The sequence below is a fragment of the Semicossyphus pulcher genome, unplaced genomic scaffold (assembly GCF_022749685.1).
Source record: "Semicossyphus pulcher isolate SPU_LCO1_2020_fin unplaced genomic scaffold, fSemPul1.0.p SCAF_19, whole genome shotgun sequence".
NCBI lineage: Eukaryota > Metazoa > Chordata > Actinopteri > Labriformes > Labridae > Semicossyphus > Semicossyphus pulcher.
Window position 1 is genome coordinate 1,543,815 of NW_027211692.1, and position 19,477 is coordinate 1,563,291.

General features: G+C 46.9%; 1 protein-coding gene across 2 annotated transcripts in view; it reads left to right on the forward strand.

The window, feature by feature from the left end:
* plekhg2 (pleckstrin homology domain containing, family G (with RhoGef domain) member 2) overlaps positions 1–19,477 on the forward strand; it is a 69,886-nt gene that overhangs the window by 38,763 nt on the left and 11,646 nt on the right. For both annotated transcript variants that reach the window (XM_069668318.1, XM_069668319.1), the window contains 2 exons: positions 7,884–7,950; positions 10,152–10,198. In XM_069668318.1, the coding sequence (XP_069524419.1) occupies positions 7,884–7,950; positions 10,152–10,198 (114 nt within the window). The remainder of the gene's footprint in view (positions 1–7,883; positions 7,951–10,151; positions 10,199–19,477) is intronic.

Consider the following 19,477-nt stretch of genomic DNA (forward strand, 5'->3'; position numbering starts at 1 on the left):
TGCACCTAACCGAACGTCTCTTGGATTTAATTCCACATAACAAACTGCTGTCGGAGTCGGACAAAGACAAACAGTCTAAAGGCTGAAACGTAAAATAAACGTGTGTAGAAATCGTCAGTCGTTTCATCTTCAGGCTCGACTGCAGCTCTTTGACATGAAACACTCTGATAGTTCCACGATTACAGCTCCCCGAGAAACATAAATCACACACGCCTGAAGGACTTGTTAAACTTCTGCACTCAGGTATGTTTTTATAGCTTAATATGCACCATGAATTACACAGACAGCAGATAGAAGCCTACAGTAAATACAGAGTGATTTAGAGACGTGGGTCTGCAGGGTGGTCTGCTGCAGAGCTCACACTGTAAAACATTTTAATTTGAACGTTTCTGAACGCTTTGATTGAGAGCCAGATTTTATTTTAACAAACGTCTCTGAGAAAAGTGGAGACGGTCGAGTGAAGACGCTTGGCGTCTGAAGTATGGAGGGAGGAAAGGCCTCGCTAGCTGCCTGTTAGCTTGTAATGCTAACCCAGCTAACGTTAGGCCCTCCATCACTGCAGACAACTGAAACCAAAAACTGCTTCTGAAACTATTGATTCATATTTTCCTTCTTCTCTCTTTTATCACTTTCTCTTATATAACTCCCTTCTCCTCGTCCTCCTCCTCGTCCTCCTCCTCCTCGTCCTCCTCCTCGTCCTCCTCGTCCTCGTCCTCCTCCTCCTCGTCCTCCTCCTCGTCCTCCTCGTCCTGCTCCTCCTCGTCCTCCTCCTCCTCGTCCTCGTCCTCCTCCTCCTCGTCCTCCTCCTCCTCGTCCTCCTCCTCGTCCTCCTCGTCCTCGTCCTCCTCGTCCTCCTCCTCGTCCTCCTCCTCCTCCTCGTCCTCGTCCTCCTCGTCCTCGTCCTCCTCCTCCTCGTCCTCCTCCTCGTCCTCGTCCTCCTCGTCCTCCTCCTCGTCCTCCTCCTCCTCCTCGTCCTCGTCCTCCTCGTCCTCGTCCTCCTCCTCCTCGTCCTCCTCCTCGTCCTCCTCCTCCTCGTCCTCCTCCTCGTCCTCCTCCTCCTCCTCCTCCTCCTCCTCCCCCTCCTCCTCCTCCTCCATCATCAGGTCAGTAAAGCATATCTGAGATGCCACACAGTCAGCTGCTGTTTATCACTCTGTTAAAGAGTCCTCTCGCTCTGAGTGGAGATGAAAACCAGACATGGGCCCCCCTCGTGTTTGGTTTGGCCCCGGCCTTCAGAGGAGGGCCCGGCTCTAGTGCTCAGGGTTGGGGGGTCACTGGGGTCATGTGGGGTCAGGGTCAGGTTTGTGTATTTAGCAGCTTTAACCCCTGAGAAAAGACGTGAGAGGATAAGAAGCTGTGCGTGAAGGCCGAGCGGGGCTGCAGAGCTGCGCTTTAAAGAACAAATTTAATATAAATATTCTAAATAAACATGAATTATAGAAAAGAAAAGCGAGGACGTTTTTTTAGCACTAAGTTCATTAAAAGCATTTGTTCCATGTTTTACTGGCGGGAAATGGTGGACGATCGGGCGTCAAACTGCTTCTTGATGCCACTGTGAATGAGGAACATGTTTCTGAACATGTTTGTGTGTTTGTCGAGACATTTCCGGAGCTGTCTCAGCAACATTCCCTGCTCAGTCTTAACTTTATGCAGCTGTGACTTGTTTTTCTCTTTCTTTGTTTGTGTTGTCTTTTGGGACTATACTGCATGAAAAGCACCCTTCAAAATAAAAGCTGTTTTTTAGTATTCACTCTGACTTTTGGATTAAACTACAATGAATCATTTTCCAGTTGTGAATACCGCGAGTATTAGAGCTGAAATGTAGCATGGATTTGGGTTTGGTGCAATTCTTTTCTTTACCTTCAAACCTGTCTGATGCTGTGCTCTCCAACGCTCCTCTCGAGAGAACCTTTACCCTCAAGTTCCACACGATCCGTCTCCGGCGCGTTCCGTCTGCGCCACGACCTCCGGAGTCGATCGCGCCCAATCAAGTCAATGCTCGTGATTCCACAGCACGCGCCGCGGTCCGTCTCCGGCGAGTCCCAGAAGCGCCTCTCCGCTCTGCTCCGCTAAAGATACGCAGCGGGTCTATTTTTGACGGAGGCCGCTTCATGCACGCGTCGAGCTGAACAGAGCAGATCGTTCCAAACAGGAAGTCTCATATGAAAGCAGCATACAGCATCCGGCCATTTCAATTTCAAATGTTGTGTGTGTGTTGCTCTGTTTAACGTTGATGTTATCACGTGATTTCGCAAATCTCGCACAGTCTTGTTATCTCAGGATCCTGTGTGATCCAGGCGTGACAGTCATCGTGTCCATCATTTGTCCACGTCTGCACACAAGTTAAAACTCCCTGCAGGTTGATTCTCATAGAAATAAACTGAAACTAAGGTACATTCTGTGACAACATGACAGAAAGGATCCCTACAGAGACAGACCTTTTAGTTACAGAGGAAGATGATTGTTTTAACCACACACAGACGTTACAAACACACCAGACTCCATTGAATAAAACAGTGATTTTACCTCCCAGATTGAGTCAGCAGTACACGAGAAATTCCCCTGTTCTGACAGTTTGTGTTATATTGTGACTTTGCTGTTTTAAATGGTTAGTTTGGATCCAGGTTGTGTAACGCACAATAACAAACAAACTAACCGGGGCATCGAGGCGGCCGTGAACCAGCAGCTTCCCTTGTCCTGTGAGGTGACATTCCTGTTTGAGTTACACTAAAGATGCTTCTCCTGTTTCTTATTATCAGCTGTAATTGTTTCTCTCGGTCCTCTGTCTGTCTGTTTTATCATATTGAGCTGCTCTTATTGTGGCGGGGTCTCTCTCTTTTCCTCCCCCCTCCTCTGTGGTCACTCCATAAAAACAAAAATAAAACAACACCCAGAATCCCCTCCTCCTCCTCCTCCTCCTCCCCCTCCTCCTCCTCCTCCCACAATCCCTCACTAATGATGTCCGCCGGCCGCAAAATGAGGCCTGACGCCAGAGGAGAGGGAGCGAGTGAGGGGCGTGTGTGTGTGTGTATGTGAGTATGTGTGTGTGATAATGAGAGACTTGATTTCAGCTTGTTAACTAAGAATGCAGTGAGAGTTCAGCGGTGTAACCTTGTGTGTGTGTGTGTGTGTGTGTGTGTGTGTGTGTGTTTAATTTGACCCCCTGACTGCCAAACATTTCTTATTAACACCAAAAAGTTTCTCAGCGTCGACCTTTTTTCTTTTTCTGACCTCCTCTTTTATCTTTGTTTTGTTTGTATTTTCATGCACTCGGCTCTTTCTGCCTTGATCTCATTTTCTCATTTCCCCCTTGACCTTTGACCTTACCTGGACTTGTGCATTTGAAAGAATGGGGGAGGAGACGGAGGTCGGTACCTCTGCAGATGCCTAACTTTTCGGGTTGGTTCCATTGAGCTTGTTTGTCCGAGTTGTTTGGATCCATGTCGTCTACTCAGTGGAACATTTTGGTTTGGTTACCCGCCTAAACTACCTCCACTCCTCTCCTGACCTTGTGTCTCCTCCCCCTTTCCTTGTTTCCTCTTCTCTCTCCTATTTCCTTCTCCTCTCCACTTCTTGTTTCCTTTTCTCTGTTCTCATGTCCTTACGCTTTATCCTCCCCTCCTCCTTCTCCTCTTCTGGTTTGTTGTCTTCTTTTACTCCTCTCATCTCCCCGTTTCTTTTCATTCACTTGACGGTTATCTTCTTGTTTCCTCTCCTCTTCGTCCTCTCGACTGCTTTTTGATCCCTCTACATGTTTTCACGTCTCTCCGTTCATGTCCTTGTTCTGTTATTTGCCTCTGCTCTTCTTATTTCCTTTCCTCCTCCTTCTCTCCTTTCCTTGTTTTCGCTCATCTTCTTGCTTTCTCACCTCCCTTCTTCCCTTATCGTTTCCTCTAATCCTCTCCTCTCCTTACTCTAGATGTTTCCTGTCCTTCTCCGTCTTCTCAACCCCTCTCGCTTGTTTTTCTCCTCTACCGTTTTTCTCTTCTCTTTCTCCTTTCCTGTCCTTGTTCCCCTCTCTTATTTCCTCTCCTCCTCATCCGCTCCACTCCTTGTTTTCTCTCATCTTCTTGTTTCCTCCCCTTCTCCACCTCTTCTCTCCTCTCTTCTCCTTGTACCTCCTGTTTCCTCTTCTTGTTTCCTCTCCTGTCTTTCTCTCCTCTTTTCCTCTCCTTTCGTCCTCTCCTTCTCTCCTTGACTCCTGCCCCCCTTGTTTCCTCTCCTCACTTCTTCTTGTTTCTTTTTTCCACCTACTCTCTCCTCCCCGTTTCTGTCTCCTCTCCTCTCCTCTCTTCATACTCTGCTTGTCTCCTGCCCCTCCCCTTTATTTCCTTTTGCTCTTCTTGTTTCCTCTCCTATCTTTTTCTCCTTTCCTCTCTTCTTTTCCTCTCCTTCTACTCTACTCGTCTCCTACACCTCCTTGTTTCCTCTCCTCTCTGATTGGGATTGCTGCTTGTCTGTAGGGTCGAGTTCCTCCTCCTCGCAGACCTCTCAGGTCATGTTGGCGCCTCCTCTGCTCAGTGTAACACTCCTCTGATGTCATGTAAAATATATTTAGATCATTGAAATCAGCGAGTCTCAGCAGCTCCACCGTTTCCTCATACATTGTTCAGGTTTCAGATACTTATCACACATTTGGCTCCTGTTTCTGCCTAGCAACAAAAGTCTGTTCCAGGAAGTAAAATCAACAAGTGACCTTCTCAGAGATTGTTCCAGAAGTTTCTGCAACAGTTCATCTTACTGCAGAGTTCTCAGAGAGCTGAGTGTGTAATCTTTTAACGGTGCGGAGGGGAACGCGTTTCAGCTGCACAGAGGTCTTTAAAAGTCCTCAACACGAACAAAAGACGGCTGTGTCTGCTCACTGCGACTTCCAGTTTTAACACTAAAGCTGATAAAACAGCTTTTTATGGCCTTGGTGTCTCAGAAGATATAACCCTTCCTTTCTATTAAACTAATCTGCAGGAAGTTTTGGGTTTCAGCGATGGTGCCTTTTTTTAGTTGGTGTTTTGCAGCTAAAGGCTTATTAGCGACTGACCTGCTTGTTCATGCTAGCAGCAGATATTTGACAGTTGCATTGAACGGTTGGATGCCACAAGATGAAATGAAAATCTTGAAACCGGGTACCTAAAAAGACGGGGGCAGCATGTTGTGGACACGTCTCATGGTTTTTAAATGGCCGAGTTGTTATGAAACGCAGCACATCGTCGTCCTTGTTTCCTCTCCTGACCTCTTGCCTCCTCTCTTTTCCCTGTTTCCTCATCTCTTCTTGTTTCCTCTAATATCTTTCTCTCCTCCTCTCCATTTCTCCTTGTCTCCTGCCCCCCTTGTTCCCTCTCCCTACATCTTGTTTCCTTCTCCATCTACCTTCTCCTCTTCTTTCCTGTTTCTTCTCCTCTCCTTGTTTACTCTCTTATCTTTCTCTCCTTTCCTTTCCCCTCTCCTCTTTTTCTCTCCTCCTACTCTGCTTGTCTCCTACAGCTCCTTGTTTCCTCTCCTCATTTCCTCTCCTCTCCTTGTTTCCTCTCCTCTCTGATTCAGATTGACGCTAGTTAGCATTAGCTCATAGCTTTGCATTTCATAGACCCTTGCTCTTTTCCAGTCCCTCCCTGTCAAGTTCCTCCTCTCTCCAAAAATCCAAGATGGCTGCGACCAAAGTGCAGAACAGTAGTCCACTCGCTGATGTGTGACACCTTGTTGGCTGTGAACACGTCTCATAGTTTATGATTAAATGAGTTGCTTTCAAACGCAGCACATGGTGAAGACTGTTGGACGATCGTCGAACACTCAGGAAATAACTTAGTGTAAATATTTTCTCGTCTACCTCCTGAAGATCCTGAAATATCCTGGGAGGGAAGTTATGAAAGTTCTTTGCAGAAAACGTATTTTGTGGAAATCCCTCAGCGTGACGCTGAAAAATTAAAGCATAAAATACACAAGTTCAGCACGTGTAAACAAAATGAACGGCAGGACGGTCGAGCCGAGTTAATATTATGACTGTTCCCCCGCTGACCGTGTTTACATGTTTTAGAGAAAGTCACTCAGCGCATGAGAGAGTCTGAAAACGGAACAAGACAAACAAAAGAACAGTGAAAGCAGAGCTGCATGAATGTGAAAGGACTCGAGCCAAACGCTTTTATAAACATTTATTTTCTGTTAAACTTCTCCTGCAGAGTAACATGATGATGAGCAGAGCTGACGGCTGCAGCTGTTTCCTGTCTGCTGCATGACTCACTTTAATTTCACTCATAATCGCTGCTCATTGAAAACATTTCCTCAGAGTGGACGACTCTCACAGAGCGAATAAGCCACCATGAACACTTTATCACAGGCCGCAAAAAGACAAACGCTACAACTGTATGGGTCTGCATTTATTCCATTAGAGCAGAGAGGACGAAGCGTTCCAGCTGGCTCGTGACTCGTTAGCACGTCGCCTGGCTGCAACCTCTACGCCGAACTGGGACGCTTTAGCTTCTGGTAAGAAATCATGAAAGAGTTCGGTTTTTGTCTTTTGCTAAAAATAAACAGGACTAGTTTGGTTTCAATTAATGACTGCATATAAAGATGGCCGACGCGTCTCCACCTCCTCTCATTGAATAAAACTGATGCTAAAACCCTCCTGGAGCGGGCGCTGCCATCCTGCTCATCTGTATCCTGAGCGTGTGCAGTAGAGATCGGCTGGTGGAGCCGCAGTATCAACGTCCCGCCCCTTCCTCTACCCGACACACACCTTTACCTTGTGTCCTTGGCGTGTTGGAGCCCTCAGGTGTCCTTGGCGTGTTGGAGCCCTCAGGTGTCCTTGTCGTGTCGGAGCCCTCAGGTGTCCTTGGCGTGTTGGAGCCCTCAGGTGTCCTTGGCGTGTTGGAGCCCTCAGGTGTCCTTGGCGTGTTGGAGCCCTCAGGTGTCCTTGTCGTGTCGGAGCCCTCAGGTGTCCTTGGCGTGTTGGAGCCCTCAGGTGTCCTTGGCGTGTTGGAGCCCTCAGGTGTCCTTGCCGTGTTGGAGCCCTCAGGTGTCCTTGCCGTGTCGGAGCCCTCAGGTGTCCTTGGCGTGTCGGAGCCCTCAGGTGTCCTTGGCGTGTTGGAGCCCTCAGGTGGGCTCAGTCTGCAGCAGAACAGCTTCTTGTGTCGGTCTGAAGCAGATATTCACGCTGATGGAAAGTTCACTGACTGTAGTGTTAGTGTTAGTTGGGAACAGAACGCTGCAGGAGCCCCATTTGTCCACAGAGCTGTCAATCATGAGACCACGCCCCCTTTTTATAGCATCAAATAACTAATTAAAAGTAAACTTGTGAGAAAAATGAACAACCCTCTCTGCAGTGGGGTCAAAGGTCAAAGGATGCTGGGTTTGAACCTGGGCTTTAATCCTGGTCAGAGTTCAGACAGAAACATCAAACAGGAGGTCAAAGGTCATGTCAGAGGAAGGGGTTTGTTGACGCTAGAAGATGAGTTGTTAAAAGTTCCTTGTGTCTGTATTTAAGTAATAATTTGTCTGTATTTGGACAAACTGATGGTGCAGCCACACGTCTGCGACAGCAAACACCCTTCAGCCTCGGAAAGATGATAGAACAGAGTTTGGTGTTGAAGAACCTGACTGTACTTCCCACCTAAACCCAGTCCAGAAACACATCGATGTGAACTGGAACGCTGGCTTTGAGCAAGACGTTCTCAGCCAACAGAAGTGCTGCACTTCACTGATGCTCCAGTCTCTGAAGGGGAATAAATCCCTGCAGCAGCTCCCAGACTCTGGTGGAAAGACTGAAACCAGAAGAGTGGTGGCTGTTGCATTAATGACACGGTGTTGGATTCACATTGTAAGCTTCACATGTGGCTGTCATGTTCGGGTCTCTTCACTGAGCTGCTCTAACGTGTGTGTTTCTGTCTCCTCAGCGATCTCCTGGAGGATTTAGAGCGGAGTCCTCACGCTGCAGCCATCGCAGAGTGCTTTGTGGAAAGGGTGAGTGCAGAACAGCTGTGTGTGTGTGTGTGTGTGTGTGTGTGTGTGTGTGTGTGTGTGAGGCTGTGAGTTGACAGGAAACATGACACAGTGAAACCCAAACACCCAGTAAAGCAGCAGCAGAACTGGACCCTCCATTCACTGCAGCACACGTCATTCATCCAACCAGCTACTGCTGCCGATCGAACGACACCCAATGAACACATTCTGACTGTGTGTGTGTGTGTGTGTGTGTGTGTGTGTGTGTGTGTGTCGGACAGTAGTGATATTGTTCTCTCGTGGTACATTAAAGAGACAGCTGACTTCAGGTCTCAGGATTGTGACGTCTATTTGGCCAACAGTCAAATCCAGAGTCTCAGCAGCTTCTCTCCTCGAGTCATCGTTAAAGGAGAATTCCGCTATTTTTAAAAGCTGGGCCTATTTTTTGTTTTTGTTTGTTTTTACATATTTTGGGGTTTAAATAACTTGTGGTCCAAAAAGTGTCGGAATCACTCCAGTAGATGTGTTCATCCTGCAGCAGTGAAACAGGCTGTAACGGCTGCAACATAATCCTTGATGGGTCAAAGGTCGTCCACTAAAAGTTCTTGTTGTTTCCACTGACAGGCTCACATTGTTCTTCTAAGTGTGTGACAACATGACAGAAAGGATCCCTACAGAGATAGACCTTTTTGTTACAGAGGAAGATGATTGTTTTAACCACACACAGACGTTACATCGCTCTCTGCACACACACCAGACTGCATTCATAAAAACACTGATTTTAGCTCACAGACCACAGGAGCTGCTGCTCTGCTGATGCCTCAATCTGACAGTGTGTGTTATATTTTGAATTTCCTGTTTTAACTTGTTAGTTTGGATCCAGGTTGTGTAACACACAACAACACAAGCAAACTAACTGATCGAGGCAGCTGTGAACCAGTTACTCTCATGTTCTGTGAGGTAAAATCACTGTTTTTGTGAATGGAGTCTGGTGTCTTTGAAGAGAGCGATGTAACGTCTGTTTCTGGTTAAAAAAAGCATCTTCCTCTTAAACACAAAGGTTTATCTGCAGGTATGATGTTCCTGTGCTTTCTGTCCTTTCTTCTCCTCTACATGTTTCACTTGAACTCCATTTAAAGTTGATAATCAGGTGGTTTGATGGTCAGGCTGAAGCTTCCTGTTTCAGAGCCATGGACATTAGATTAAACTGTTAAGATAACCAGAGCTATTTTAAGACCTGTGTGTGTGTGTGTGTGTGTGTGTGTGTGTGTGTCTTAACAGTGCTGTCTTTGACCTCCTGACCTACTTATGGACTGACAGGAAATAACGTTAAACCAGAATTAAAGCAAAAGTAGTCGTTGTTCGAGATAAATGGCTAATTGTTTATGTTCCTTAAATCCAATTAATGGGGAAAATAAAGACAGCTATAAGCTAACATGACTCTGATACATGAAACAAGGCCCTGTGGGAGGTGATGGAGTATCTGTGAGTCACATCTGACTGTTCTTTGTTTTTTCAGACGAGGGGAAAAATCAGGAAGTTTAACTTACGTCAGCTTTATTTCTGGTGTTCAAAGGCGACTTTCTCATGTTGTCTAATCAATGCTAATGTTAAGTTATGCCTACATGTACCAGAATGCATTGCAAGCAAGCACCCACAGCCTCAGCCTCACTGTGCTGCGTTTCTTCAGCCGTTTACTTTGCTCCAATAAATCTGACTAATTATCCAGTGAGCCAAAACAGTGCAGAGTCTCCAACATGCTCTGCACTCATATTTAGGGAGCGTACTTTCTTGGTCAGTTTGCAATACCAGGCTGGAAATCCAAGCTTAAGTAAAAGTTCTTCACAATGATGCCACAACAAAAATGGCAGATTCACAGAGCTGCAGCCCTTTTTACGCTGCGGTCCCGCCTCAGCAGCGTAATGAAGCTCCGCCATCATGCAGACTTTGCAGACTTTAAGCCGCCCCAGTGTGTGTTTCTACAGCGTTCCAGTGTTACTGAAACAGGACAATACGAGCAAAGATAATCAATGAAGAAGTGGTCTCATGAGACATGTTAGATGAATGACCTCTGCAGAGTTAATAGAGAACCTCCCGCTCCAGTACGTATAAAAGGTTCTCTTTCCTGATGAATCTGATTAGAATAAAATAAACAGAGGGATGATGGTTTGTCCGTTTCTTCTCTTCTTCTTCATTAACGTTGTTCTCTCCTCTTTTTTCAGAGTGAAGCCTTTGACATCTACACGCTCTACTGCATGAACTACCCAAAGTGAGTACAGTCGGCTTTTCTCTCTTGTTCTTCTGTCTTTGAGTTTCAGTTTCCCTCTGTTGTCTCCTCACTCGGACGGCAGCTAAACGTTCTGTTTGAGCACTTTAGTAAAAGATTGAAGTAAGTACGCACACACACGCACAGTCTCATCTCCTGCAGCACAGCACAGGTCCGTACCTGCACAATAACAGACTGAAAATGGATGAGGACACGGAGTCCTGAGGTCCGGTGGTTTAGATCCAAACCATGTGACCAAAACATCCTCTGTTCTTATCTAACCCGGACCTTAGTGGCATGTCAGTCTGTCTGTTTCCATATTTCCTGTTTGTTTCTGCAGCTTTATTAAAGGCAATAAAAAGAAATGAGACATGAATAAAAACAGACGAGGACAAATATGAGACGGGACGATGAGCATAAAAACACAAAGTAGAAAAGGAAACTGTTGTGTAGTTTTTGGATGTGTTTCTAATGTCGCAGTAGAGGAGCGAGAAAGTCCGCCTGTGGTGGACAAATGGACAGAACCTCGTCATCCAAGAACCTCGGCACGGTTCCTGAGTGAAATAAATAAACATATGTGTGTTATTTCTGTTAGAAACAATCCCAGAACCCAGCAGCTCTCGTCTGATGTTCATATATCCTATAGTGTAGCCAGCAGTTAGCAATAGACGACTTTAAGCCAAGACTGTTTCTAGAGATTAATAAGAAGCTCAATTTTGAAAATATAACAGTTAATGTATATTAATTATTGCTAACCTGACCACAGAGCCCTGCACTTCTAAGCTGATGCTAAAGGGACCTAGCTTGAGACCCTTTCACTGCTGTGTTTGCAGTGAGGAGTGCAGCCTCTCGGGGAGAAAGCAGGACCGTTATGTTCTGTATTTGTGTTTCCTGTGTGAGTCTGATGCTGGAACACGCTGACACCTCTTCTTTCGTCTGTCTGTGATAAACACTCGATCCTCCGTCTGCTCCGACAGTGAGAGCTGTGTGAAGAGTGCTTTATGAATGTTTTAGTAGAAACATAAAGAGCAGTGGAATAGAACACACACACACACACACACACACACACACACACACACACACACACACACACTGACAGACACTTAATGTTTTCTGATCCTGTTCAGAATCATAATGTGTCCAACAGCAGGTTTGGTTTTCACACTGTACTCAAACATTAATAAGAGCAACGTGAACAATGAGTACAATAAAAGTAACGTCTGAAAACAGATGAAGGGAAATGGTTCCATCTTTACTGCATGTGGCGTCTGTCATGATTTCATTCTTCACGTAAATAATCAAGCGAATAGAGCTCCATTTCTTCATTCTCACATTCCTAAAACTGCGATAAAAAACATAAACGGACATAAAGACGGTCTGATATCTCAGTGAAAGCAAACGGTTTAGACACAAACACGTGTGGCGGCCACAGGGATCGGTCCTCAACAGTCTTAGTGTTAGGATTTGTGCTGTGCTGTGTGTTTAGAACAGATGTGCACCATTCGTCCGTCGGTTCCTCCCTCCCTCTCTCTCTCTCTCTGTCTCTCTCTCTCTCTCTCTCTCTCTCTCTCTCTCTCTCTGTTTGTCTTTTATTCTCAGTAGAGTCTGAGAGAATCTCACGTTGCGTCTCGTCTCCATCAATCTGACAGACAGATGTTCGGCCTGACTGGATCCCTGCCCAGCTGTGTGTGTGTGTGTGTGTGTGTGTGTGTGTGTGTGTGTGTGTGTGTGTGTGTGTGTGTGTGTGTGTGTTCTTAAATCGAAGCACAAACACACTTAAAAAGCCTTCATCTACATCCATACATGCCCACGTGTGTGTGTGTGTTTAAATCCCTTCAGTGTACCCAGTCAGCATAGAAGTCGACCCCTCCCTCACCTCCCTCTTCTCCCTCTCCTCCCTCTCCTCCCTCCCGTCCCTCACCTCCCTCTCCTCCTTCCTCACCTTCCTCACCTCCCTCTCCTCCCTCACCTCTCTCTCCTCCCTCTCCTCCCTCCCTTCCCTCACCTCCCTCTCCTCCCTCACCTCACCTCCCTCCCTTCCCTCTTCTCCCTCACCTCCCTCTCCTCCCTCACCTCTCTCTCCTTCCTCTCCTCCCTCCCTTCCCTCACCTCTCTCTCCTCCCTCTCCTCGCTCTTCTCCCTCACCTCCCTCCCTTCCCTCACCTCCCTCTCCTCCCTCCCTTCCCTCACCTCCCTCTCCTCGCTCTTCTCCCTCACCTCCCTCTCCTCCCTCTCCTCCCTCACCTCCCTCTCCTCCCTCCCCTCCCTCCCTTCCCTCTCCTCCCTCACCTCCCTCTCCTCCCTCACCTCTCTCTCCTCTCTCCCTTCCCTCACCTCCCTCTCCTCCCTCACCTCTCTCTCCTCCCTCACCTCCCTCCCTTCCCTCTCCTCCCTCTCCTCCCTCACCTCCCTCCCTTCCCTCACCTCCCTCTCCTCCCTCTCCTTCCTCCCCTCCCTCCCCTCCCTCCCTTCCCTCACCTCCCTCTCCTCCCTCTCCTCCCTCTCCTTCCTCACCTCCCTCCCCTCCCTCTCCTCCCTCACCTCCCTCCCCTCCCTCTCCTCCCTCACCTCCCTCTCCTCCCTCTCCTTCCTCACCTCCCTCTCCTCCCTCACCTCCCTCTCCTCCCTCACCTCTCTCTCCTCTCTCTCCTCCCTCTCCTCGCTCTTCTCCCTCACCTCCCTCACCTCCCTCCCCTCCCTCACCTCCCTCTCCTCCCTCACCTCCCTCCCTTCCCTCTCCTCCCTCTCCTCGCTCTCCTCCCTCCCTTCCCTCTCCTCCCTCACCTCTCTCTCCTCTCTCTCCTCCCTCCCCTCCCTCTCCTCCCTCACCTCCCTCTCCTCCCTCCCCTCCCTCCCTTCCCTCACCTCCCTCTCCTCCCTCTCCTCCCTCTCCTCCCTCACCTCTCTCTCCTCTCTCTCCTCCCTCTCCTCGCTCTTCTCCCTCACCTCCCTCCCCTCCCTCCCCTCCCTCCCTTCCCTCCCTTCCTTCTCCTCCCTCCCCTCCCTCTCCTCCCTCTCCTCCCTCTCCTCCCTCCCCTCCCTCTCCTCCCTCTCCTCGCTGCTCTCTGCCTGTCGTCTCCTTGAAGCTCCATTAAACTCCAATAAAAATAAGTAGGTCAAATGCTTTCAGACCTCCAAACTGAAAACTCTCTGCGTGCTGCATCGCTGCTTCTCCGGCTGGATCCTGTCAGGCCTCCAGGTTCCAAACTCTGACTTGGTGTGCTGCAGCGCGTTGGTTTCACTTCAGGACAGTCACAGGCTGAGACGCAGGTCACATGACCAGTCACTACGAGGTCTCGAGACGCTCTGAAACACCGAGTCTGAGCTTGGAACTGCTGATTTCAGAGTTTTAACTGATGTTAATGACTGGTCTGTTTGTTTTGTCGAGGATGAAACATCTGCGAATCATTCGGCTCCGTTAAAGAGCTTTTCAATGATGGAATTCCAGGAGATCCTCGCAGCCCCTAATGACATGCTGTGTTCGCCAAAAAATGTCGACTGATGGATTTTTTCGACGCTCATAAATGATGGAATTTGATCTGTGAATTGGCTGGTGAATGTGCAGCAAAACAAACAAAACTGTTGTGTTTTAGAAACAAAGTTGCTTTTCATCCCGGATCATCGAATGCAAACTGTGTGTCGCTCCCCTGTGGACTCTCACACTGATGCACGAGGTTGCAGTTGTTTTTCCAAAATCCCCTTTAGCATCCGTTTTCAACGCTTCCAACAGTTTTCTTCGTTCAGATCAAACAGGCTGCTCAGTTAACTTTAGGAATCACATCGTGGTGTGGGTTAAAACCACAGAAAGATGGCCGACATGACAGCTCCCCAAACCCTCTCTGTCGCCCCCTGCTGACTGGCTGCAGTATAGCTCATAAAGCCCGCCTCCTCCATGTTAACAGATGGGACATGAGTCAAACTATAAAATCAAAATACACGTCAAACACATTTTTCTCAAACATTCAGGCCCCGCTCCCTGGGCGTTTAGGCTTCACTGTTGTTCAACGAGAGGAGGTGGAGACGTGTCGGCCATCTTTATAAACAGTCACTGCTTAAAACAGCAGCTAAATGGTGACTTCTTTCGTTTGTGAATTTGACTCTCCGTCTCCTGGCTGAAAGTCTTTTATTGTTTGACCCATCAGTGGCTCTGCCCAAGCCGAATACGTCTGTCTCTCTGCTTCGTCACCTGACTTCCCTCAGCTGTACGGACGGAGGAGAAGCTCTTCATGTCTAATATTGACCTGAACGGGTCTGAACGGTGAAAGAGTTCTGCCTGTTTTGATTTGGATATTTGTATTGACACAGAATAAGAACAGATAAGTTCACATAACGACCAACAAACATCATCAAACATGCTCAGGCCTTTTCCAGTTCACGTGTGAGACAGTAATGTAATAACCAGAGGACAGACCGCTCTTCTGTTGGCCTCTAATCTGCATTTCTTTCCGCTGTGATCCGCTGGGTCAGATTTGGAGGGAGATGTGCTGATTGCAGGTTTTCAGCCTGGATGGAAACACAGAACGAGAGTCTTTGTTTGGTTTGTTATCCTGCGTAAAAAGAGAAACAAGTTAACGTCTGCAGGAATGCAGCTTCTTTGACGATGTGAAAACAGAAATCGAAATGCTTTTGTGTCTTTCTCAAATCTCACAACACATTTTATCAGTGCAGTGATCCATGAACAGGCTGCTGTTGAGATGACATTAACAGACACGCATGTAATCCGTGTAGGTCGATCCAGAGGGAGGACGGAGACAGATGCTCGGTGAATTTATGCTGCTAAAAATCCACTTGGATGCGTTTGCAGTTTGAGATGTTGTAAATTCATGAGCTGCAGAGGGTTGGGGGGGGAGGGGGGATGGAGGCTGGGGGCGTCAAATTTAAAGCCAAGTTTCAACACACAAAGAAATACTCCAGTCGTCTGGTTCTTAACGCTTTAACAGGAAGGTGTATCCAAGAAGGCAAGTGAGTTTAGATTAGAACCTTACAGGTGATTACTTGTTTAGTTGGAGTTGCACCAGTAGATTGCCTCAGCCTGCAATGGTGAAATAGGCTGTCATGGCTCCTTTGGATCACACCTGCACCTGATAAAAGCACATCCACTAAAAGTTCTTTTCCTGCTTTTTTAAGACGAATCAGTTTGGACTCTCTGATGGAGATATTCTGTAGTTTGCATGCTCTTGTGATTGGCAGCTGTGCACAAACACAGCACTTGGCTCTTCGTGTCGACTGTACTCCCTCAAACAGATGTCTCACCGCTGTTCTTTGGCAAATATCTCCAGAAAGTCGAGCAGCAGCAGAGATGATGATGGAACATTAAAGTGGATGTGATTTGCTGTGAACAACAGAAAAATGTGCATCACAGCCCTCTCAGATGTCCTTAATGTGGTTTTCATTTCATTGTTACCCTCTGATGCTTTCAGCTCAGAGCGCTGTAGTTCAGTCGATCCACACAGAGGCTACGTGTTAGCCTGCTTCTAGACCCCTGATTCATCGCCCAAATCTCCAGAGATTCAAAAGGTATTTTTGTCTGTTAGACAAACAACAGAGCTGATCAGAGCTTTGATTGAGAAAGAGGACGTCACTTTCTTTTGGCCAGAGCAAGAAAAAAACGTGCAGACACGTTTGTATCTGTGCAGGTTGTTGATTTACAGAAACTGTGCACACAAATATGACAAATGTTAGAGGGGTATTATTTTCAACCAGGGCCCTATTTTTACATGTTTTGGCAACTAAATGACTAAAAGGTAAAGAAAACTGTAACGTCTCCCGTCGATGTGTTCATCCTGCAGCAGTGAAACAGGCCGTAATGGCTGCAACATAATCCTTGATGGTCCACTAAAAGTTCTTGTTGTTTCCACACCAGACTCCATTGATTGGAGGCTGGTGTGTTGGTGGTCTAAAGCTTCCTCAAATGGTTAGTTTGTTTGTGCTGTTTTGTGATTTTGCTGTTTTAATTTGTAAGTTCAAATCCAGCCCATCTTCAACACATCAAACAACCCGATCAAGGCAGGGGTAGACAGGTACAGCTCCTGTGTTCTGAGAGGTAAAATCAGTGTTTTTCTGAATGGAGTCTGGTGTGTGTGCAGAGAGCGATGTAACGTCTGTGTGTGGTTAAAACAATCATCTTCCTCTGTAACAAAAAGGTCTATCTCTGTAGGGATCCTTTCTGTCATGTTGTCACACACTTAGAATAACAATCTGAGCCTGTCAGTGGAAACAACAAGAACTTTTAGTGGACGACCTTTGACCCATTAAGGATTATGTTGCAGCCTGTACAGCCTATTTAACTGCTGCAATCGTGTGGAGCATTTCCAAAACGTTTTGTGTCTATTCGTCATTTAGAGCAGAAAATGTGTAAATACCGCCGTTTGAAGTGTGATTGTCGTGTAGCTTCAGCGACGTGTTGAGAGAAGCAGATGTATATATCATACAGAACATATGATACTTACAGAGAGTGGAAAAGTCATTTCTACTCCAGGGAACTACTTTTTTTGCAAATGCAAACACAACTTAAGGTAAATGGAAGGCGAACGTGGAGAGTTGAGGAGGTTAATAGTCTCTTGAGCAGCCTGGTGTTATGTTACCTCTGATTGGTGGAGATGAATTCAGGCTCCTGGGAGCAGCTGTAATTATGTTCAATCTGTGAGAATATTAAGGCAGAGATGAAAACGGGCTTCAGGTTGTTCGGTATGACGCCCAGGCACCGGTTTCTCTGTGTGCGTATAACATATCGTCTACATATGTACGTATCTGTTAACAGAATGAGGTGAATGAATAACAAATGAACAAATGAACCTTTAATGTGCAGCTGGAAAAGACTCAGAGGTGAGTGTCATCTGCGGGAAGTCTCGCTCTCTGACAGTGATTCGATGGGAAACTCTCCAAGCACAGTTTCTAGGAATGTCTCCCGTGTACCGTCTTTATATCTGCCATATGCTTTACATTCTTCATGCAGAGGTCAGTGTTTATCTGAGGCTGAAGTCTGTTTCCTTCAGTCTGGGTCTGTCTGAGATCGCAGAGAGATACTCTAACATATTCTTTACTGTCTGAGACGAGTGCAGAGAACATGGTCCTGGTTGTGGTTTCTGAGACTGTAACGTTTGTTTCTCTCTGCTTACAGTGAAACTCAAGGGCAAACTTTTATACTTCAGTGCAGCAGTGCAGTGAAAGCGCCCCCTGGAGGCTGAAATGGACAGAACAAACGGATAAACTGTCTCTTCCTGGAGCCTTTTTGAGATCTTGTTTAGATCGTGCAATTGTTTGTTCTTAGTTTGGTTTGATGTTAAACTGGATAAGAGGGTAGGAAGCTCCAAAAAGTTGGAGTGATCAAATTCATTACTGATGATCCTGTGAAGAGACCAGATGTATACATCACATGTTAGAGGTGGATGAACAGACTGACACGTCCTTAAACTCAACGTTGTCTGGCAATAATCACATGACTGGACATTTAAAGTTCAAGGAGAGCAATCCTTCAAATGAAGATAAGATAAGATAAGATGAGATAAGATAAGACAGGAGGGAAGAGGGAGTAGAGTGGCTGGGTAGGGACCAAAACTACCTGGTTAGGTGAGGAGATCACAGTTTGGGTTAAAACTCTTAGCTAACTAACGTGTACAAGATGTAGCTCATGAGCAGTATGTGACTCAGAAACATTCACTTCTTAAATTCAATTTGATGATTGGTCTTGCAGGGGCTGCACGGCGGTGCAGAGATTAGCACAGCTAGAAGGTTCCTGGTTCAAATCCCGGTTCAGACGTAGTGGGCCTTTCTGTGTGGAGTCTGCATGTTCTCCCCGTGCATGCGTGGGTTCCCTCCAGGTACTCCGGCTTCCTCCCACAGTCCAAAGACATGCTCGTTAGGTTCATTCTCTAAATTGGCCGTAGGTGTGAACGTGAAAGGTTGTCTGTCTCTGTGTGTCAGCCCTGTGATTGACTGGTGATCAGACCAGGTGTAACCCCACCTCTCGCCTAATGACAGCTCGGATCCAGCCCCCCCATGGCTCTGAACAAGATGAGGGTTATACGGTTAGATGGATGGATGGATGGATGGATGGATGGATGGATGGATGGATGGGTTGGTTGGTTGGAAAGCCGGTCTCTTGGGTGAATGTCCAGTTTTTGTTTGATGCATCCATCGCCTCAAACCACCATCCCTTACTGACCTTCTCTGCTTAGGATGATTTCTCTCCTGACATCAAAGACACATCAAAACAAAAAGCTAGATGAAAGCATCCAGACATAATGCGACCTAGACCTACATCGTCAGATTTTGAGACGTAGGGCCATCATATTTGACGAGCTGGGAGTGCCAACATGACGAACTTTCATCCATTGTTAAGTCATCCGCAAGGCCGGACCAGGACAACGATATCTGCAGGTTCTGCAAAAACCTGAATAAAGTGCAATGATGTTTTGTGTCTTACCTGTAAACGCTCTTTGCCTTTTTATTTCCTGTTACCGTGGCCTTTGAGTGCCTAAACCATGAAACCAGCTCTCCTGCCACGACAAACTGTAGGTTCAGTATCAACATGTCAAACCGAGCAGATTGTTTCCTCATCATGATGACCAAAACATTTCTCTCGTGAGGTTGTTGCTGTGGCACATGAGGATTCTGAACTCACTTTAGGTTGTAGGAACATTAAATATCTGCAGATAATCTGTGTTTGTTTCTGTGTCAAAGCTTCAGACTTCCTGCTGAACACATCAGGGATGAGTCTGTAGAAGATATTACTGCGGCTCTGAATTCCTCGACTCTCTCGTGATTAAACCTCCGCTCTACCCCATCATTACCTTGACCTCCTTCCCTCTATCCTCCGTCCCCTCCTCTTTCTTTTCCCCTCCTCGTTCTCTTTTTGCAGCTCTTCCCTCCTTCCTATCTCACCACTTGTGTCCAAGATTCCTTGGCTTCGTGTTGAGATGGATGTTTGTCAGCAGACTCAACAGCTGAGGAGTCTCCTACGTCCTCCATCATCTGTTCAACACCATCCCCAACTCATCTCATGTCTCTTCTGTCTCCATCATCTCGACTTCATCCCTTCATCCTTTTCTTCAGACTTTGTTGAAGAAGTTTCCCTTCTGCTACTTCATCTCACAGACCTTATTTATCGTCTTTCTCCTCCATCATCAGGACGCCTACAGATTCTCCGGTTTTGTTTCTGTCTTTGTTAAACTTTGTCTTGTCCTCTCTGTTACTCTCTCTTTCTTGTTTGCCAAAGCTCCAAACAGCTGTGGACTCCTCCTCCTTAAGAGTCTCTTCATTATCCTTCATCCATCCTTTTCT